This window comes from Notamacropus eugenii, chromosome 1 (assembly GCF_028372415.1).
Source record: "Notamacropus eugenii isolate mMacEug1 chromosome 1, mMacEug1.pri_v2, whole genome shotgun sequence".
NCBI classification, from domain to species: Eukaryota; Metazoa; Chordata; class Mammalia; order Diprotodontia; family Macropodidae; genus Notamacropus; species Notamacropus eugenii.
The window spans coordinates 581,301,532-581,317,939 of record NC_092872.1 but is presented as its reverse complement, the minus strand read 5'-3'; the positions used below and the strand labels follow the sequence as shown (position 1 = coordinate 581,317,939).

Sequence of the window (16,408 nt, the reverse complement as noted above, 5' to 3'; positions counted from 1 at the left end):
TAATAAAGCAGAACAAGCATTATTCTCATAGGGAGAGGACTTAGATTTAAGTCAGTCTGCTTTTTGTTGCATGATCTTAAGAAACACACTTTTTCATACAAAGTCTATATCTTCATATGTTTGACTTTTTTCAGTCATGTCTGACTCTTTGGGGTTTGTTGGCAAGGATCCTGACGTGGTTTGCCATTTCCTTCTCCAGATCATTTCAAAGATGAGGAAGCTGAGGCAAATGGGTTTAAGTGACTTCCCCAGGGTCTAGTAAGTGTCTGAGGCCAGATCTGAATTCAGTCTTCCTGACTCCAGACTCAGCATTCTATTCACTGTGCCACATAACTGCCCTTATGTAAAATAGTAGTAAGAACCATTACTCTATCTCTGTATGGAGTTGTGACAATAAATGACACGGACTGAATCTGAAATTAAATATGAGACTTAATAGGATAGGAAAGACCGATGCTCAGATTTAAAACAATAATAATAATAACCAACTGTAGCATTCCAGTCTAGGGAAGGCCTGATTAGAACATGACTGAGCACAAAAGATTCAGGGATATTCTTGGACAACAACAGGCACATTAGTCAAGAGCATAAAAAAATCCCGAATAAAGCTAATGGAAACTTGTTCTTGTTTAGTTGTCTCAGTCATGTCTGACTCTTTTTTTGGCAAAGATACTGGAGTGGTTTGCTGTCTCCTTCTCCAGATGAGGAAACTGATACAAACACAGTTAAGTGACTTGCCCAGAGTCACATAGCTTGTATCTGAGATCAGATCTGAACTTAGAAAGATAAATCTTCCTGACTCCAGGCCTGGAACTCTACCCACAAACCACTTGGCCACCATTGGGAATTCAGATTGCAATTTAGAGAGGCATCATGAATATCCCACTCTGTCTTTTTCTCCATTAAGCCACATCTGTGATGTTCTATTTGGTTCTGGATAGTGAATTTTAGGAAGATGATAAAATTATATCAGTTAGTCAGCAAACATTTCTTAGGGGCCTACTCTGTCCTAGGCACTATGCTAAGCACTAGGAATACAAAGAAAGGTAAAAATACAACCTCTCATAAGCTCACATTCTAACAGAGGAGATAATATACAACCACCTATATCTCTGTACAGTTTATATAGAAGGCAATCTTAGAGGAAAGGCACAAGCAGTGGGAGAGACAACAAAAGGGCTGCTGGCTTTTTAAAGTGGGGGCTTGAGCTGAGTCTTGAAGGAAGCAAAGCAGACATGAGGAAGAAACACATTCCAGGGCCAAGGAGCAAAGAGTAAGTGACAAGACATAGACAGCACTGAGAAACAAAATCTTGTGATCTTATGTGCATGTCCACGGAGCAGCAAGAAGATCCAGACACGGGGTCATAGAGTAGATGAAGAAGAGCAAAGTATAAGAAGACTGGAAAGAAAGGGAAAGGCCAGACTACAAAGGGTTTTTAGAAGCCAAACAGAGGATTTTATATTTGATTCTGGAGGTAATAGGGTAGCCAGCATTGTGCAGAGACTAGAGCTGATGGCATCTAAAGACCAAAGGAAGAGGCTGAGGATATTTAGCCAAAAAAAGAAAAAAAAAAGACGTTAAGTGTTTATTTGACAACCTGTCATAGAGAAGGGGGATTAGATGTGTTGTTGCTGGGTTTCGGAGGAGAGAAGTAGAAGTAATATTTGGACATTGCAGAGATACATATACAGATGCAAGGAAAAATCTCAACAATTACAATAAGCTGCGGTCCATGGACTCCCCCCCCCCCCCCCACCCAAAGAGTCTGTGGATAGATTTCATAGAGTCTAGAAGGTTAGAGGGAAAAATATATTTTTCATTAAGTACTAAATGAAATTTAGCATTCCCTTCAATCCTTAAAAAACAAAATTATTCTGATAAAGGGAAAATAGGTTTCACCATGCTGCTGAAGGAGTCCATCATACACACATACACACACACACACACACACACACACACACACACACACACACACACACACACCAATTAAGAATGCCTAAATTGGAGTAATCTGAAAAACTGAATTGTATCCCTTAAGAGGTAGCGGGTGCCATCTTATTGAAGGTCTTTAGGCAAAAAATGGGTAATCTTTTCTTGGATATATTGTAGACAACAGCCTTGTTCAGGAATGGATGGAATTTGACGGACTCTTAGGTCCCTTCTGACTCTGAGATTCTGTGATATATGGAAGTATTATATAAATCTGAAGTAGTAGTCGTCATGATGAGACTATGAAATGTGGCAGAAAACTGGTTCCACTGTATGACTTCTAGAACTGAGTCTTACAAAGCTCTTTCAGGGTCATCAGATTTTTAAAATATTATTTAATATTTTATGTAACTATAGTATGCTATCAGAAAAAATGCCATGTTTGTTTTCTTTAATCATGTACTGACTTTGACTGTGATACAGTTGAATAATTATCTAATATTTAATGAGAAATGCGTTGCGCTTAATATAACAATGACAGTACTTTTGGCGTTATCCTCTTTCACATTTTTTGAGAATTCCAGAAATTAATTTTATTCTCTAGTATCTGATCTGATGTCACTGAAAAGAATTGTAAAGACCTTTGTTGGGAGGTTTACAGATCAGGTGAATGCAAATATTGAAATAGTTTTGTCTTGAGCGCATTTAGCTTTCTACATTCATTGCTTGTGAAGGCTGCTCCTGACTCCAAAGCTTTAGCACTGGAAGCATAAATAAAGATTTTAAACAGAAGCCTATTTCTCTCAAACTGATGGCAAAACAAAAGATAATCACACTGCAAGGATGCGTAATGAGTACAATAACCTTATACTTTATCAAGGTGTCTCTTGTGTTATCAGAATAGAGAATAAAGAAAATATAAATGACTTATCCAAGAACTAAAAAAAATCAGAAACAAAAATGACTAACTCATATTTCTGAGATCCACAATGATCATGCTGAAGGTCATAGGGATCATGGATGTAGAGCTGGAGTGGACTTTAAAAGATAAGTCCAACCTTCTCATTTCATAGATAAGAGCTGAGGCACAGAAGGCTAAATGAGTTGGCCAAGTTACATAGGCAGATCAAAGAGTTGAATTATGATTTTCTAATTGGAGAATCAGCACTCTTTTTATTGAACAAATTTCAACGGTGTTAAAAAATTAAGTTGACATAAAAAGATGACATGAATACCAAAGCCTTCTTAGTAAACAAATCATGAACACAATAAATACAGTACTGGTGATTCTTACTTAAAAGTAATATATATACTAAGGATTTGCACCCTTCATCAGATGGCCTCTCATAGTTATATATAAGTAAAATATGTTTTTTTAAGATTATGCATTTTACGAATGCAAGTGGAAACACATAATGTATAGTATTTTTCATTTTTTAAAATAGTGTCAGATTATATGAGGCTCTACAAGTGTTTTGCTGTCCATTTTAAGAAATCATCAAAATATCAATGACTTAGGAATATACAGTTGAAAAATGTGGTATAAATGATGGTAATGATGTCCTTTTTGAAACAATTATGACTTAGCTGGACAGAGGAAATCAACAATCTGGGAAACTCATTATTTTATCAGGAGATACAAAGATAAATGAAGAAGGTCAAAAAAGGGAGGGGAGGGGGTATAGTTTCCATTCCTGTTCCTAACTTTTTTTGGCAAATGGTTAAGATATTTTGTAAGTAGTTTGAGAATTCAATCTTGTTAAAATACTACCGCCCACAGTGAAATGAAGTGAACACAGGCTTTCTAAATATTCTTTGATGAGGGTGCCTTCCCTAAGAAATTTATCTTTCATTTGTCCTGTGTACATTTATATGCATATATATGTGTGTATATACAAAACATATATACACACATATACATATACACAATGCATATATATACTTTATACAGATATATACTGCATATACATACACACATTAAATATACGTTTATATATAAAATATACAATTATTTGCATATTTTCTCTCCTATTTGAATGGGAGCTCCATAAGGACAGGTTTTTTGTCTTCCTTTGTATGCTCAGTGCTTAGCAAAGTGCCTGGCACATAGAAAGTACTTAAAAGCCTATTGACTGATGACTGATGATTGAGACCACAGTGGCATCCATATTACCAATTCCATACAATTTAATTCCTAAGCCTCAGGTTTGGATCCTTTAATTTCCAAAGAACAAGTATTGGTTATATTTTAATGGTACTTTGCCTGTTTTATGATATACACACATATAGATATATGTATATATATACATATATATATATATATATATATACACTGTTATATTTGTCCATTTTTGATATATTTAATGTAGGTAAAGAAACAGAAATCAATGTTTATAAATATACTATAGCCAAATCTTGTCAAAATCTGTCTATTTAGTCATATGCCCTTCAAGTTTCCTATTTAATGATACATTTAATATCACACCACTAAGTCTGAATGATCTTTCTCTATGTTGAATCAGGCAGTGAAAGGAATGCATTAAATGTGAAAATATTTGCAAAAATTAACAAAATTAAAAGGAGAGGTGCAGAGTGGGTGATGATATGCATAAGGTGGAAGAGAAAGCCATCTAGATAGGGTAGACACCTGACCTTTCAGACTTTTTTAAGTTTCAGGCAACAGGCTGTGTGCTCTTCCATTTTACACAAAAGTTTGACCTGGCATTGCAAAGTTCTATCTAATGTTGAACCTTGTGAGATAACTGCTTTACAAATGTGTAGGTCATGTTCCTATTTATATAGCGCAATATCATTTAACTACTTTTTTAGAAGCCTTCAGACCCTGGGCTCCAGCTGCCTGATTAAAGACCAGCAGAAAAATATGATGAGAAAGTAGAAATGGTGACCAGGTCTGCATGAGATTGTAGCCAGAAACAGGAAAATTGTTGGCAGTTCAAACCATGACCTGTTCCTGCACCCACTCCTCACTCTTCTAGAAAACCATTCCAAAGAATCAGGCTTCCTCAGCCACTAATGATAGTTTCTATGACAATGCGGAAGAACTGCCTGGGGGCATCCCTAAGAATTCAGAGTTGTGGGGATAGATCCCCACCTCCCTTCCTTCTACCTATTTCCTCTGAAAGCCAGGTATGACTTCTCAAATACTAAGCATAGAGATACTAGTGTATATCAAGTGTGGGTCTGGTTTATACAAAACCAACAGGAAATTTTAATTAGGTAAAGATGCTCAGGAATCTCACAGCATGGAAATAAGTAACACAAAAGCAGGGCTGTGACCAATTTTGCCTTCTTGTGAATCAGACTCTTTAGAAAGATAACAAATGTAAGTATGCTCTACTATGTTTGAAAAAAGGAGAATATTTAATTAAAATTCCTAATAGGACCATCAGATGTCTAATTTCAATATTTTACCTTTAATAAAAATTAAACATAAATTCTTCTCTACAAGGATGAAAACATTTCACATATTACACAAGATCTAAAATGATGTCATTAAGAAATTATTGTACCCTGATAAACTATTAACAAATACCTCCTGAATAATTTTTTTAAAAGTACCCTTAGTGAAAATATGCATTACTTACGAATCCACGTGGTTTTCAAAAGAAAGGAGGATCGGGTATGGTGAAGTCTTAAATGCACACTCAGCAATAGCTTCTATCACCTCCTAAAGAGTGAAAACATATATATTTAACATTTTCACATTTCTAAGATCTGCATTTCATCTTGAGTGCTGCACATAATAACGGCAATCCTCTTCTAGACAGACCTGAAGAAAGGAAATGCTCATGAAGCTACAGAGAAACAGGGCAAACTGTATCTTCATCTGAGACACAGGTCCCTGAACCTTTTTATGAGGAACATCTACTTTTCATTTGAGATTAATAAGGCATGAGAGAGGACCTTGAGAGAAGCCCCTGAACAGATCTAGGAAGAGACTTGTGCAGCAGTGAGTGACAAGCCCCTCCTCTCTAGGACACCAGACGAATTCCCAGTATACCTTACACAGGGGAGAACTGTGGCAGAATTTAGACAAGAAATCTGCCAGGTAAAGCTGTGAGATTTCCTAGAAGGCTCTGCTCTTCCAGTTAGGAAGACCTCCTCTACAAAACCAGCAAAAGCCAGCATTCTGGACATTGGGCTAGAGTAGGTGATTAAGGCTTACCTATGCTGAGGGGTACACAGAGAGGGAAGGAGTAAATGTGGGAGAACTATTTGGCTGTTCTACCCTTTCATGCTTCTTTTAAAAGTTGTTTCCTCAACCCTCACTTTCCTACCTACCACCACCCAGGACCAAAATGCTGTTATAGTAGTGTTTCCTGAGTAGGAGAAAGACAGCTGGCTCCCCAGCCCCAAATGTTACTTAAATCCTTTAATCACTGAATTTTTTAATACTATTTACAGGAACCTGTGTAATTTCACTGATTGTAACTATATGTATAGCTAGCTCAACTTTAGACAGTAATTTTTTAAAAATTAGCCATTAATTTAAAAACAAAATACCATTTTGAATTTTTTTTCAGTTATTTGAATGATCTTTTGATAGGTATGTTCATCATGTAGTAGAAATACCTATGTGGATATGTCTAGACATATCTGTGTTCTCTAGGTGTCACAGCCGGATTGAATGGATAGCTGCTGTTATAGCAGAATATGAAGAGCCTTTCTGTAAAATATCAGAATTACCACTTATTCTATTACTGTCCTTTTATTCCTATGATTTTCAAATGCTCTTCAGGATTGAACACTCTAACATAGGTAGAAGTATTTTATAATTCAAAAACTATACAAACATAAGGTGTTTATTATAACAAATATTACTATTAGTATTTTCATGAGTGACCTATTAATAACAACAGCTAACATGTATATAACACTTAAATATTTTAAAAGTGTTTTACATAAATTATCTCATTTTATCCTCACAAAAATCTTGTGTGATAGGTGCTATTATTATCCCCATTTCACATAAGAGGAAACTGAGGTTGGAGGGGGTACAGGGATAAGTGACTTGCCCAGGGTGAGGCAGTAGGTACATAAGTCAAAATTTGAAATCAGGTCTTTCTGACTTCAAATCTCACACATCCACGGTCACCTAGAACCCATTAAAATGCAAGGACACCTGTAAAGTTTTTGGTTTGTCAGTACTTGAGTTATAGGACATCTCAGTTCACAGCCAATGTTGAACAAGCCATGCTGAAGGAATGGGCAGAAAAGGGAAAGGTACCAGGAGAGAGGAGAAGACATCTTTAGTAACGTCACAACTGTCTAGGGCTGAGTCTTGGTTGTAGGTAAAGATAAAGCTTCAGATAACTTCCATTTTAACTGGAATAATCTCAAAACTCAGGACTTTTTTTTTACTGGAACCTTTCTTCCTCCCCTCTGTGTTCTGTTTGTTTTATAATCTCCACCAAAATTCTATCCACAGCCAAAAATGACATCTCACTCCAGAAGTGTTTTATAAGTGTTTGACAAATCATACATCCTTAAATATGCAACTATAACTTTCTCTACCTAAAGCTATGACTTTCATTAATATTCCCTATAATTAGAACAATAATGTACTATTTAAAAAGCAGTTATATTTTCTAAATTTATTTTCCATAAACTAAAATTACTGGCACAGACACATTAGCAGTTTTCTGCATGTTGTAGGGGAATTATTTCAAGCCAAAATGATTGTACTAGAGACTTCTGTAGCTGGAATTAATAATCTTTAAAACATATGGAGCAGTTTCTAAAGTCTCACTGGGGGAAAACTGCCTTTTAAATTCTTCATCCTTGACTGACTGTAGCAGAGCATATTTGAATATCCATTTCATACATTTGTGTTCATGTTGGTATGAAATAATAATTTGAATTATTAGTATTTCTCTTGAGGAAAGAGATCTTATTTTCAGATATGCTCAATTCAAGCACCCGATTAAATTTGATAACATTTTCAGAATACTTAAAAAAATCATTTCATCTAGTTTTCCATCTTCAGCAATTTCTACCTATAGGAAAGCACATGGACCACACGGGATAGGATAGCAAGTTCCACAAAGAAAGAGGCCAGAGAAGATGTAAATAGAAAGAAAAAAATAGCTAGAAATGGACATTGAAGACTGGAAGTACTCCAGAATAATCAAATGAAGACTTTTTGCTGGCAGTCTATCATATTAGCTTTGTTTGCTTTATTGCTACAGAACTCAGTTCCTTCCCTGGGATGGGGGACCCTTATTGACTCCCTTCAGAACGTACAAAACACTGTCACAAAAATTTTGAGATCCTAATACTTTTCATGCCCCATTGTGGGTTTATATTGGATATCTAGTACACAGAAGCTGAGGAAAATAAAAAGTATTTCCTTTATAGAGCAAGACAAACTCAGCAACAGTGTGTTTTATCAGTCCCATTGCACGGGCTTTGTGCTCTCCCAAGTGTCTAGGAGAAAATATCTTCTCCGTGCCTCTTTTCACCCATCTTCCTTCAGCCACACAGCAAATGGACTTTAATGGAGTTTAGAAGTGACTGTTATATCTTTGTTTGTTGTTGTTTAGTCATGTCCAACTCTTCATGACCCCATCTGGGGATTCCTTGGTAGAGATACCAGAGTGGTTTGCTATTTCCTTCTCCAGTTCATGTGACAGATGAGGAAACTGGGGCAAACAGTGTTGACTTGCCCAGGGTCACATACATAGTGTCTGGTCATATTTGAACTCAGGTCTTCCTAACTCCAATCCCATCTTTCTACCCACTGTGTCATCTAGCTGATTATTATATAATGCTTCCCAATTCCTGCACCCGATTCTGCCTATAATATACACTAGCCCCACATCTTTCCAAAACTGTGGTTTAAGACATGAAATCTAATGCATGACTAGGGGTGGGGAAGAGCCCTGAAAAAATTGGATAGAGATTTCCTGAATGAATGATAGCCATGACTTCAATTTCCATCCTCCACTCCAGAATGTGAGGACAGAAGGAATCAAACTTTTTGTTAGCATATGGTAGCTTGCTCTGGAACCTCGTCATCAAGTATGGACTGGAAATGTAATTGAGAAGTGCCACTTCCTGAGACCAACAATAGATATTCAATCAGGATGTGACTGCCATGATTGAAGAACCACTCCTAAGGTTGAGTGGAGAAGAATCCCTTCAATTTGATTGGATGGCAACAGTACAGAACCAAATGTTGCATAAAAAAAAAATACTACAAATAATGTCTTTGAAGAGACTCAAGAAAATCTGCAATTTTGAATTTAAAAATTTTAAAAAATTTAAAAATTTTCATTTAAATAACTCACATCATAACTGAAATTTAAGTAAATGTAGCCTAGGAAGGATGTTTCCAAGGTCACATCTGGAAGACTGAGAACAAAGGGCAAGTGCCTTGATTTCCAGGTTCAGCAGTCTGTCCTTATTATCTCCTTATCTCTTCACCATCTTTATCTACTCAAATTATTCAACAGAATTGTGGCCAACAGTAGTGCCAAGGTTACACAAATGAATTTTTTTCCACTGGCATTTTCTGGAAAGTTCCATTAGTTCCAACAGTACTTTGGAATAATTCACTGAATGAATGGGTTATGAAAGAAAAGAAAAAAATAGGGGGATGAAACAAATACCTATTGATCTTCTTTAAAAGACTATGCAAAGAATGAAGTGTTGTTGTATTCTAGTGGGAGACAGGCACATTTTAAATCTTTGATCAGAAGATCAGTATCCTGTGATGTAGTCTTTCCAGACTCACAGAAGGATGAAAAGGGGGTGGTGGTTTAATCATAGAAATTGTTAAAATGACTGATAAGTCTATCAAGTGCTACCAATGATTACCAAAGAAAATTTTATTTTATTTCTCAACTCTCATCTGCATCTTTATCTAGTTTACTCACACCTGGTATATTCTAAGGTACTTGGTATCTGCTGATTCTAGATTGCTTCTTCTGTAAGAGGCACCAGCTCCCTTTATCTTCCTGAGTGTATAACAACGTAAGCTCTTGTCGATCAGTCAGTGTCCAACTCTCTGTGGCCCTGTGGATCATAGCATGCCAATACAATCCATGTGGTTTTCTTGGCAAAGATACTGGAGTAGTTGCCTTTCCTTCTCCAGCTCATTTTACAGATAGGAAAACTGAAGAAAAAGGGGTAAGTGACTTGCTCAAGGTTACATAGGCTGGTAAATGTCTGAGGCCAGATCTAAATTCAGGTCTTCCTGATTCCAAGCCCAGAGCTCTATCTACTGAGCCACCTAACTGCCTCCAAGGCAAAGAGAGGCTAAGTGACTTTGCCCAGAGTCACACAGCTAATATGTTTGAGATTAGATTTGAACTACAGTTGTTTCTTTCTCCAAAGCCTAGTGCTTTATCCACTGAGACATCTAACTAACTTATAAATCTTTGATCAACTTCTAACTGTATCCCAAAGGTGTTGTGGCACATCCTGGAGGAATACAAAAGAAATTCCCTAGCGACTTTTGTCTGATTAACACATTTCTTCACTTTATCCTATATTCCAACATCAATAAATTATATCTGGGTAAGAACCCATATGGAAACATTGAATATATCAGGAACATCATTAATTATAATACTCAGTAAATGATGTTTTCTCACTAATCATTTTTGTGTGGTAGCTTTTCACACAATTTTGAAAAACTGAATTCCTTAGACTTAGATTATATTTCTCTTTATTTATTACATCTAAGTAATTTTCGGGGGGAGGGAATGCACAAAAAATGAACCTACAAAATACCCAATTATCTAGGTGTGTATTACCTGAATTAGAGTTCTTTTCAGCCATTACAAAAATTGACTGTTCCCCCTCCCCAAGGTTTTCTCTGATCCCAGTGTTATTTTAGGGGTCATCTTTCTATCTGTTTCCCAGACAACAGTCAAGCCTAAAGTCAAATTACATGAACGCTTATGTACATACATGCATACATACAACATGCATAGGGGATAGGGAATGGATCTGTGATTTCATATGCACATGGAATTTCCCTTTGATGAAACTCCCTTTAGCACTGCAGACAACTTACATTTTTAAGAGAGTTGCCCAGAGTATTGAGAGATTAAGTGACTTACCTAATGTCACACAGTATATAACAGAAGCGAGATTCAAACTTAGGTCTTGCTGACTCTGAGGTCAGTTCTCTCTATCCACTAGGCTCCACTGTTTGTCTCTCATATACAGACACATGCATTCATAATATTCTATTACATAGATATGTATTCATATGCATAACAGGACATGTCAAGCACTGAACTGTTCTACTTAGTTCCACCTAACCATCTGTGTTAGTTTAGTGCTTACATGTTTCAAGAATGACAAACTCCATGGCTGCTTCCAGCAGAGCTAAGGACTTGGGTACTTTGAGATTGATGAAGCAATCCCCTCATTGGTTAATAATCAGGAAGAGTTAATGACTCAAGGGATTTTAAAAACTTTGTATTTTCCTTCTACCCTCCAAGGGGTATTAAACAATACTGGAATTTCCTGCAAGGGATGGGCGGTTCCTCCACCAACACCCTGGCAGGACATCTACTCTTTTCACACGGCAGTTGGAACAGGAGGGTGCTGGGCCTCTGGCTTCCTTTTCTACTTTCTGGTTCTTGGCCCGATTGTAGGTGATGGAACATTGATCTCAAGATGGACATGATCAGGCTTGCAGGTGACCATGTGAGTTGGAGAGGCTTGCCAGAAAACATCTACCACAAAGGATACAGAACAGAGTCAAGGTCAGAGAGGAAAATGTGTATTCCACACTCCTGGCAACTGCTTAATGACTTCAGATTTTAAGTATCAATTTCTAATAGCATTATAGTAATTACTTCTGTTTGTTTAGCTTATGTGATTGTTTTATCAATTTTTTTATGAAAACCTTTTATGTTAAGTATTTTTTAACATGCAAGAAATAAATACCTATCTCCTATGTGATCTACACTGTAAAATTGAGTACTTTTGGGGACATCTTAGACATAAGACAAAATGAAAATTTTATGTAATTTTTGCCCAGGGTGCTGGAATAGAAAAATAAAAATAGTCTGACCTTTTTTCTAGGCAGCTAATTCCCGTGGGATTGAACACAGTCTACCATGTTCTTGGATCCAGAGATAAGAGGGTTTCTTTAGTAAAAATGGAGAGGGTATGGTGCCGCAGACCCTTGGACCTGGCAGAGGTTCTAATTGTTAGCCAGTGGTCAACCAGGATCAGTCATTTTGTGTCACCTGCTTTTGATCAATCAAATCAAAGGTAATGGAAGCCAACATTCCACCTTTTAGAATGACACTCATCTTTCTCACAGGTCTGATTGACACATGTTTTAACTGTTCTGGATCTGCCCTTTTTCACAAAGAAAAAAAGAGTTCTCCCTAAGAATAATACTAACTTCTCCAGAAAAATCAGGACAATTCTCTTGTCTGTGAAGGATGACTTCAGAGACCATGGCTTGAACCTTCTGGCCAATGGCATCGTCACAGAGCCTCACAGCCTATATGTATCCCCTAGGGTGGTGGTTCCAAAGAAAAATGGAAAGATTCATATATGTGTAGATTACTGGACCCTAAAAAGAAGGGCCAAAGTCAACCGTGATGTGCACTGCACCAAGAGTTCAAGAGGCAGAAAGAGATTCTGCATATTGGACTTGTACATTGCCTGCCACCAGATTCCTATGAGAGAGGAAGATAAGAAGGCTAGATCTTCCCAGCTGGATTTTTGCCAGTGTTAGCACATGCCCAAAGGCATCATTGTGGGACACTATCTACACTTCAAAAACCAATGTGGAAAGTAGTTGGAGACACGAATTCCTTATAAGTGTTGGTGAACGTTGACAACCTTGCTATATTTGGAAAGATTCTGGAAGAAAATTAGAAGAATCTGATGAAAATATGGGAAGAGCTAAGGAGAGGTTTGTGAGACCCCTTCTCATTTTGTTAATCATAAAATGAAATGTACAAGATTACTGCTGACTGTAGAAAACTTATTTGAATCATACAGTCCCAGTTCCTCTGCTTGTCCATGTCAGCCTTTTGCTAGAAGGGTACTCTTATGGTACCTGCTCCACATTCCTCAGTCCTTATTAGGTAATTTAGAAAATACTATCTCTTTACTGTTCCTTTAGATAACAGAGCACTCTCCCATTACTTTCATCTTGGTTCTTTGTGTCACATGATATATAAGACTGGACCTACAGTCAAAGCATGGAAGCCCTCACTCTGTGCTACACATTGCAGGCATGGAGGTCACAGCTGAACTATACTTGCTAACAGTTATTTTCCTCCTCACCTTATGAATTTTATATACTACATTACAAAAGAACAAAAAGTTAGTAAAATAAAGATTTTGGTTTTTTTCATTTAAGTTCATGGCCCCTTGAAATCTATCTATGAACCCTCAAGGAGTCTGTGGATCCCAGATTAAGAATCCCAGAGATGGAGATAAATGCCTTTAAGTTTTCAATTGACAGGTGCCACTTTTGCAGAGCTTCTGTTAAATATGTTAATGAAATAGCATCAAAAGACGCATGAGTACCATTCCTGAGGAAATGTAAGTGTTGTTGACTTGGCTGTGTCAAAAGAACCTTTGAAATAAAAGGTTTTTTAAAAGAATTTTATGATTAATGCAATTTCTTTCAAGGACTATGATGTTATTATCAAATTACTGAATGACCACTCAGATACAGAGGCACAGAAACAGAATGGAAAGATATGCTAAGTTGCCTTAAAACTCTCAAAGCACTTTGAAGACTAATAGATGGACAGATGTGCGTAAGCTTTCTAAGATTTGCTTCATATACATACTAGTGTTTATGAAGCACAACACAACACAGCCAGTGTTGGCCTATGCAGATCCAATGAAAACTTTTTGTTTTGCTTAGAGATGCTAGCTTGGAGGTCTTAGGAGCTGCTTTGTTCTGAAAGGGTGATGGCCGCCAGACCAGCTGCATTCACCGGCAAAGACCTCAGTGACAGCAAGAGTTATTTCTCCCATTTACAACCTGTGAGCTGTCACTGAGGAGTTCAAAGACTTTGTATGTGCAGGAAATTTATAATAGCAGACTGACAGCAATCCACTGACATATTCTGACCAGTGCCAAGTTAGATGCTGCTTACCAGGCATATTTATCATCACTAACCAATTACAAATTCAGCAAATACCATTAAAGGGGGTGAGGAGGGAGGAAACAGAAAATGTAGATGTCCCATCCTGAAAGTCACAAATCAGTAAAGCTAACAAAATCATGAGTCAAGGCCATTTGACATGCAAAGCGCTAGAATATAAGCAAATGGCAGGACAACTGAGAGTCTGAACTTCCATCAGATAACATGTCAGCAAAATGTGTGAATCAATCTTTTTTGCTCAGAAACTGAGAAGCAAGAGCTGAGGTAATACTGAAAGAACAAATACAAGCCAAGAAGGCAGTGATGCCTAAAGACTCACCTCTCAGTCCTTGAAACAGTGGTATATCATTTTTAACACTCCTTCCATTCATCAAAATTATTTCAGCAATAATCATGATATGAAATAAATAATCATGACCAGAAAAGAAACAAATTGAAAATTTGCTTTTTTTGAACTTTAGACATAAAATCATGCCAATAAGTACAATCACAGTACAATAATACATATATACATAGACACACATATATATAGGTAAATATATATACACATATACACACATACTACAGTACAAAGAGGGAAGGAAGTGATGGATTAATATTTTTAATTACATTAATGGAATTTTCCAGGGCTGTTTCTCCCAAAACAGATATTCCTATAAAGCTGTGGGTGATTGCCCATCATAAGGTTGAAAGAATTCCTGAGGCTAGATTTTGGGGATCTAGATTTTGTTGAGTTTCCACTGTCTCCCATCTTCCAGTTTTGAGAGATTCTAATTCTTACCTCAACTGAAATCTAGCTAAAGCCCCTGGGGCAGAGGCACATTGTGTCTAGTGTTCTTCCTCAAAACCCTGATGAGTCCATGGGCTGTATCTGTCCCAATGTTGGCAGTCCATTCCTGCTGCTTTCCTTTGACAATTGTTGGGAAGGCAATTTCTAGTCCATGAACTCTCTTCTCTCATTACAGTTGCCCTCCCCAGTTTACTTTATTAGTACTTACACCCAAGCTAGACTGACACCCTCGGGTTGCCCTTGGCATACCATTGCCTTGAGGGTACCCTGCTGTCCAGACAATGGTAGAAATTGGGCCGGAAAATGAATACTGTAACAGATTGTTACTGAACACACAGATGGCATCAGGAAGCAGATGGACCTACCCAATTCATATTGCTCCATGGCCCTGAAAGCTTTACAGGATGACTTTGAACATATGGGTCAAGAAAGGCCCTTAAGGTTAATAAGAAACAGACTGTGATGATCCAAGATGGATGCAGATGTAACCAAGAAGTGTCAGATGTTCTCAACATGTGCAAAGAATAGTACAATGAAATTACGCTACATATTTGATTAATAGAAATACTAGCATACGTTTAACATACTCTCTCTAAAAATGACAGGAAGAACATAAGCTTTAGTTTATCAGTAGTAACTGACCATTTCAAAAGGCATATCCAGCTAGAAACTTGAAAGTTCCCATGCTTGCCACAGTGTTGAATGAAAAATATTCCTTAGTGTATGACTTTCTACAAGGCTCTATTCAGACAAAGACAGAAATCTGAAAACACAAAACTCAAGGAGATGTGTTTCAGCTTTGGCTGACATCTCGAACTATATCTAACCATCCTCAAGGGAACCCACAAGAGTATATTTCATTTGAATATGCCAGGATTCTGAGACTAGAACAAAACCTGCAGTGAAAACAACATGTAGCTTTCTTAGTATACGGATGTAACTCTTACCAGGATTAATGCCAGTATCAGTGATGTTTGGGCATGGGTTATAACTATTTCTTTTTTAATGTTTTTATTTTTTTTATTGACTTTGGTGACTACTAGGATAGAAAGAATGCCTACACACTATGATAGTCCATCCATTACTTAGGACAGAAGAAACAAGTTTATTTTCTAGCTACAACTTCAGCTCAGAAGAGTGATAAAAGAAACGATATTAAATTCATTGTCAAGATCTTCACTGATGTGATTGAGTTTTGCTTGAGAAATCTTGGTATTCACAAGACACACAAGAGTTAGCAGATCAATTGAAAGCTATTCCACACTTAGCTGTAAAGAGACCAGGCAGTCTGACTGTTTAGAGAATTGCCCTGGGGATTGACATAAGTCCTGAAAAGACAATTCAGGATAACTACTTATTGTCAATAAGTAGTGATTTGGTTAGATTCCCTGAAGAGTAGGTAGAGACTGATAAGTACTTATTTTGCCAGTTAGGTTTTGGGTTTCCTTTTCCATCTGATCAATTTTCCCAATTAGGTTTTGGGTTTCCTTTTCTGTTTGATTAACTCTTCCTTTTAGGGAATTATTCTCTCCAGTTAATTTTTGAACTTCCTTTTCCATTT

At 37.0% G+C, this 16,408-nt stretch overlaps 1 protein-coding gene across 3 annotated transcripts in view; it reads right to left on the bottom strand.

The window, feature by feature from the left end:
* PLCB1 (phospholipase C beta 1) overlaps nt 1-16,408 on the bottom strand; it is an 891,415-nt gene that overhangs the window by 189,686 nt on the left and 685,321 nt on the right. For all 3 annotated transcript variants that reach the window (XM_072634430.1, XM_072634433.1, XM_072634431.1), the window contains exon 12: nt 5,538-5,620. In XM_072634430.1, coding sequence (XP_072490531.1) covers nt 5,538-5,620 — 83 coding nt within the window. The remainder of the gene's footprint in view (nt 1-5,537; nt 5,621-16,408) is intronic.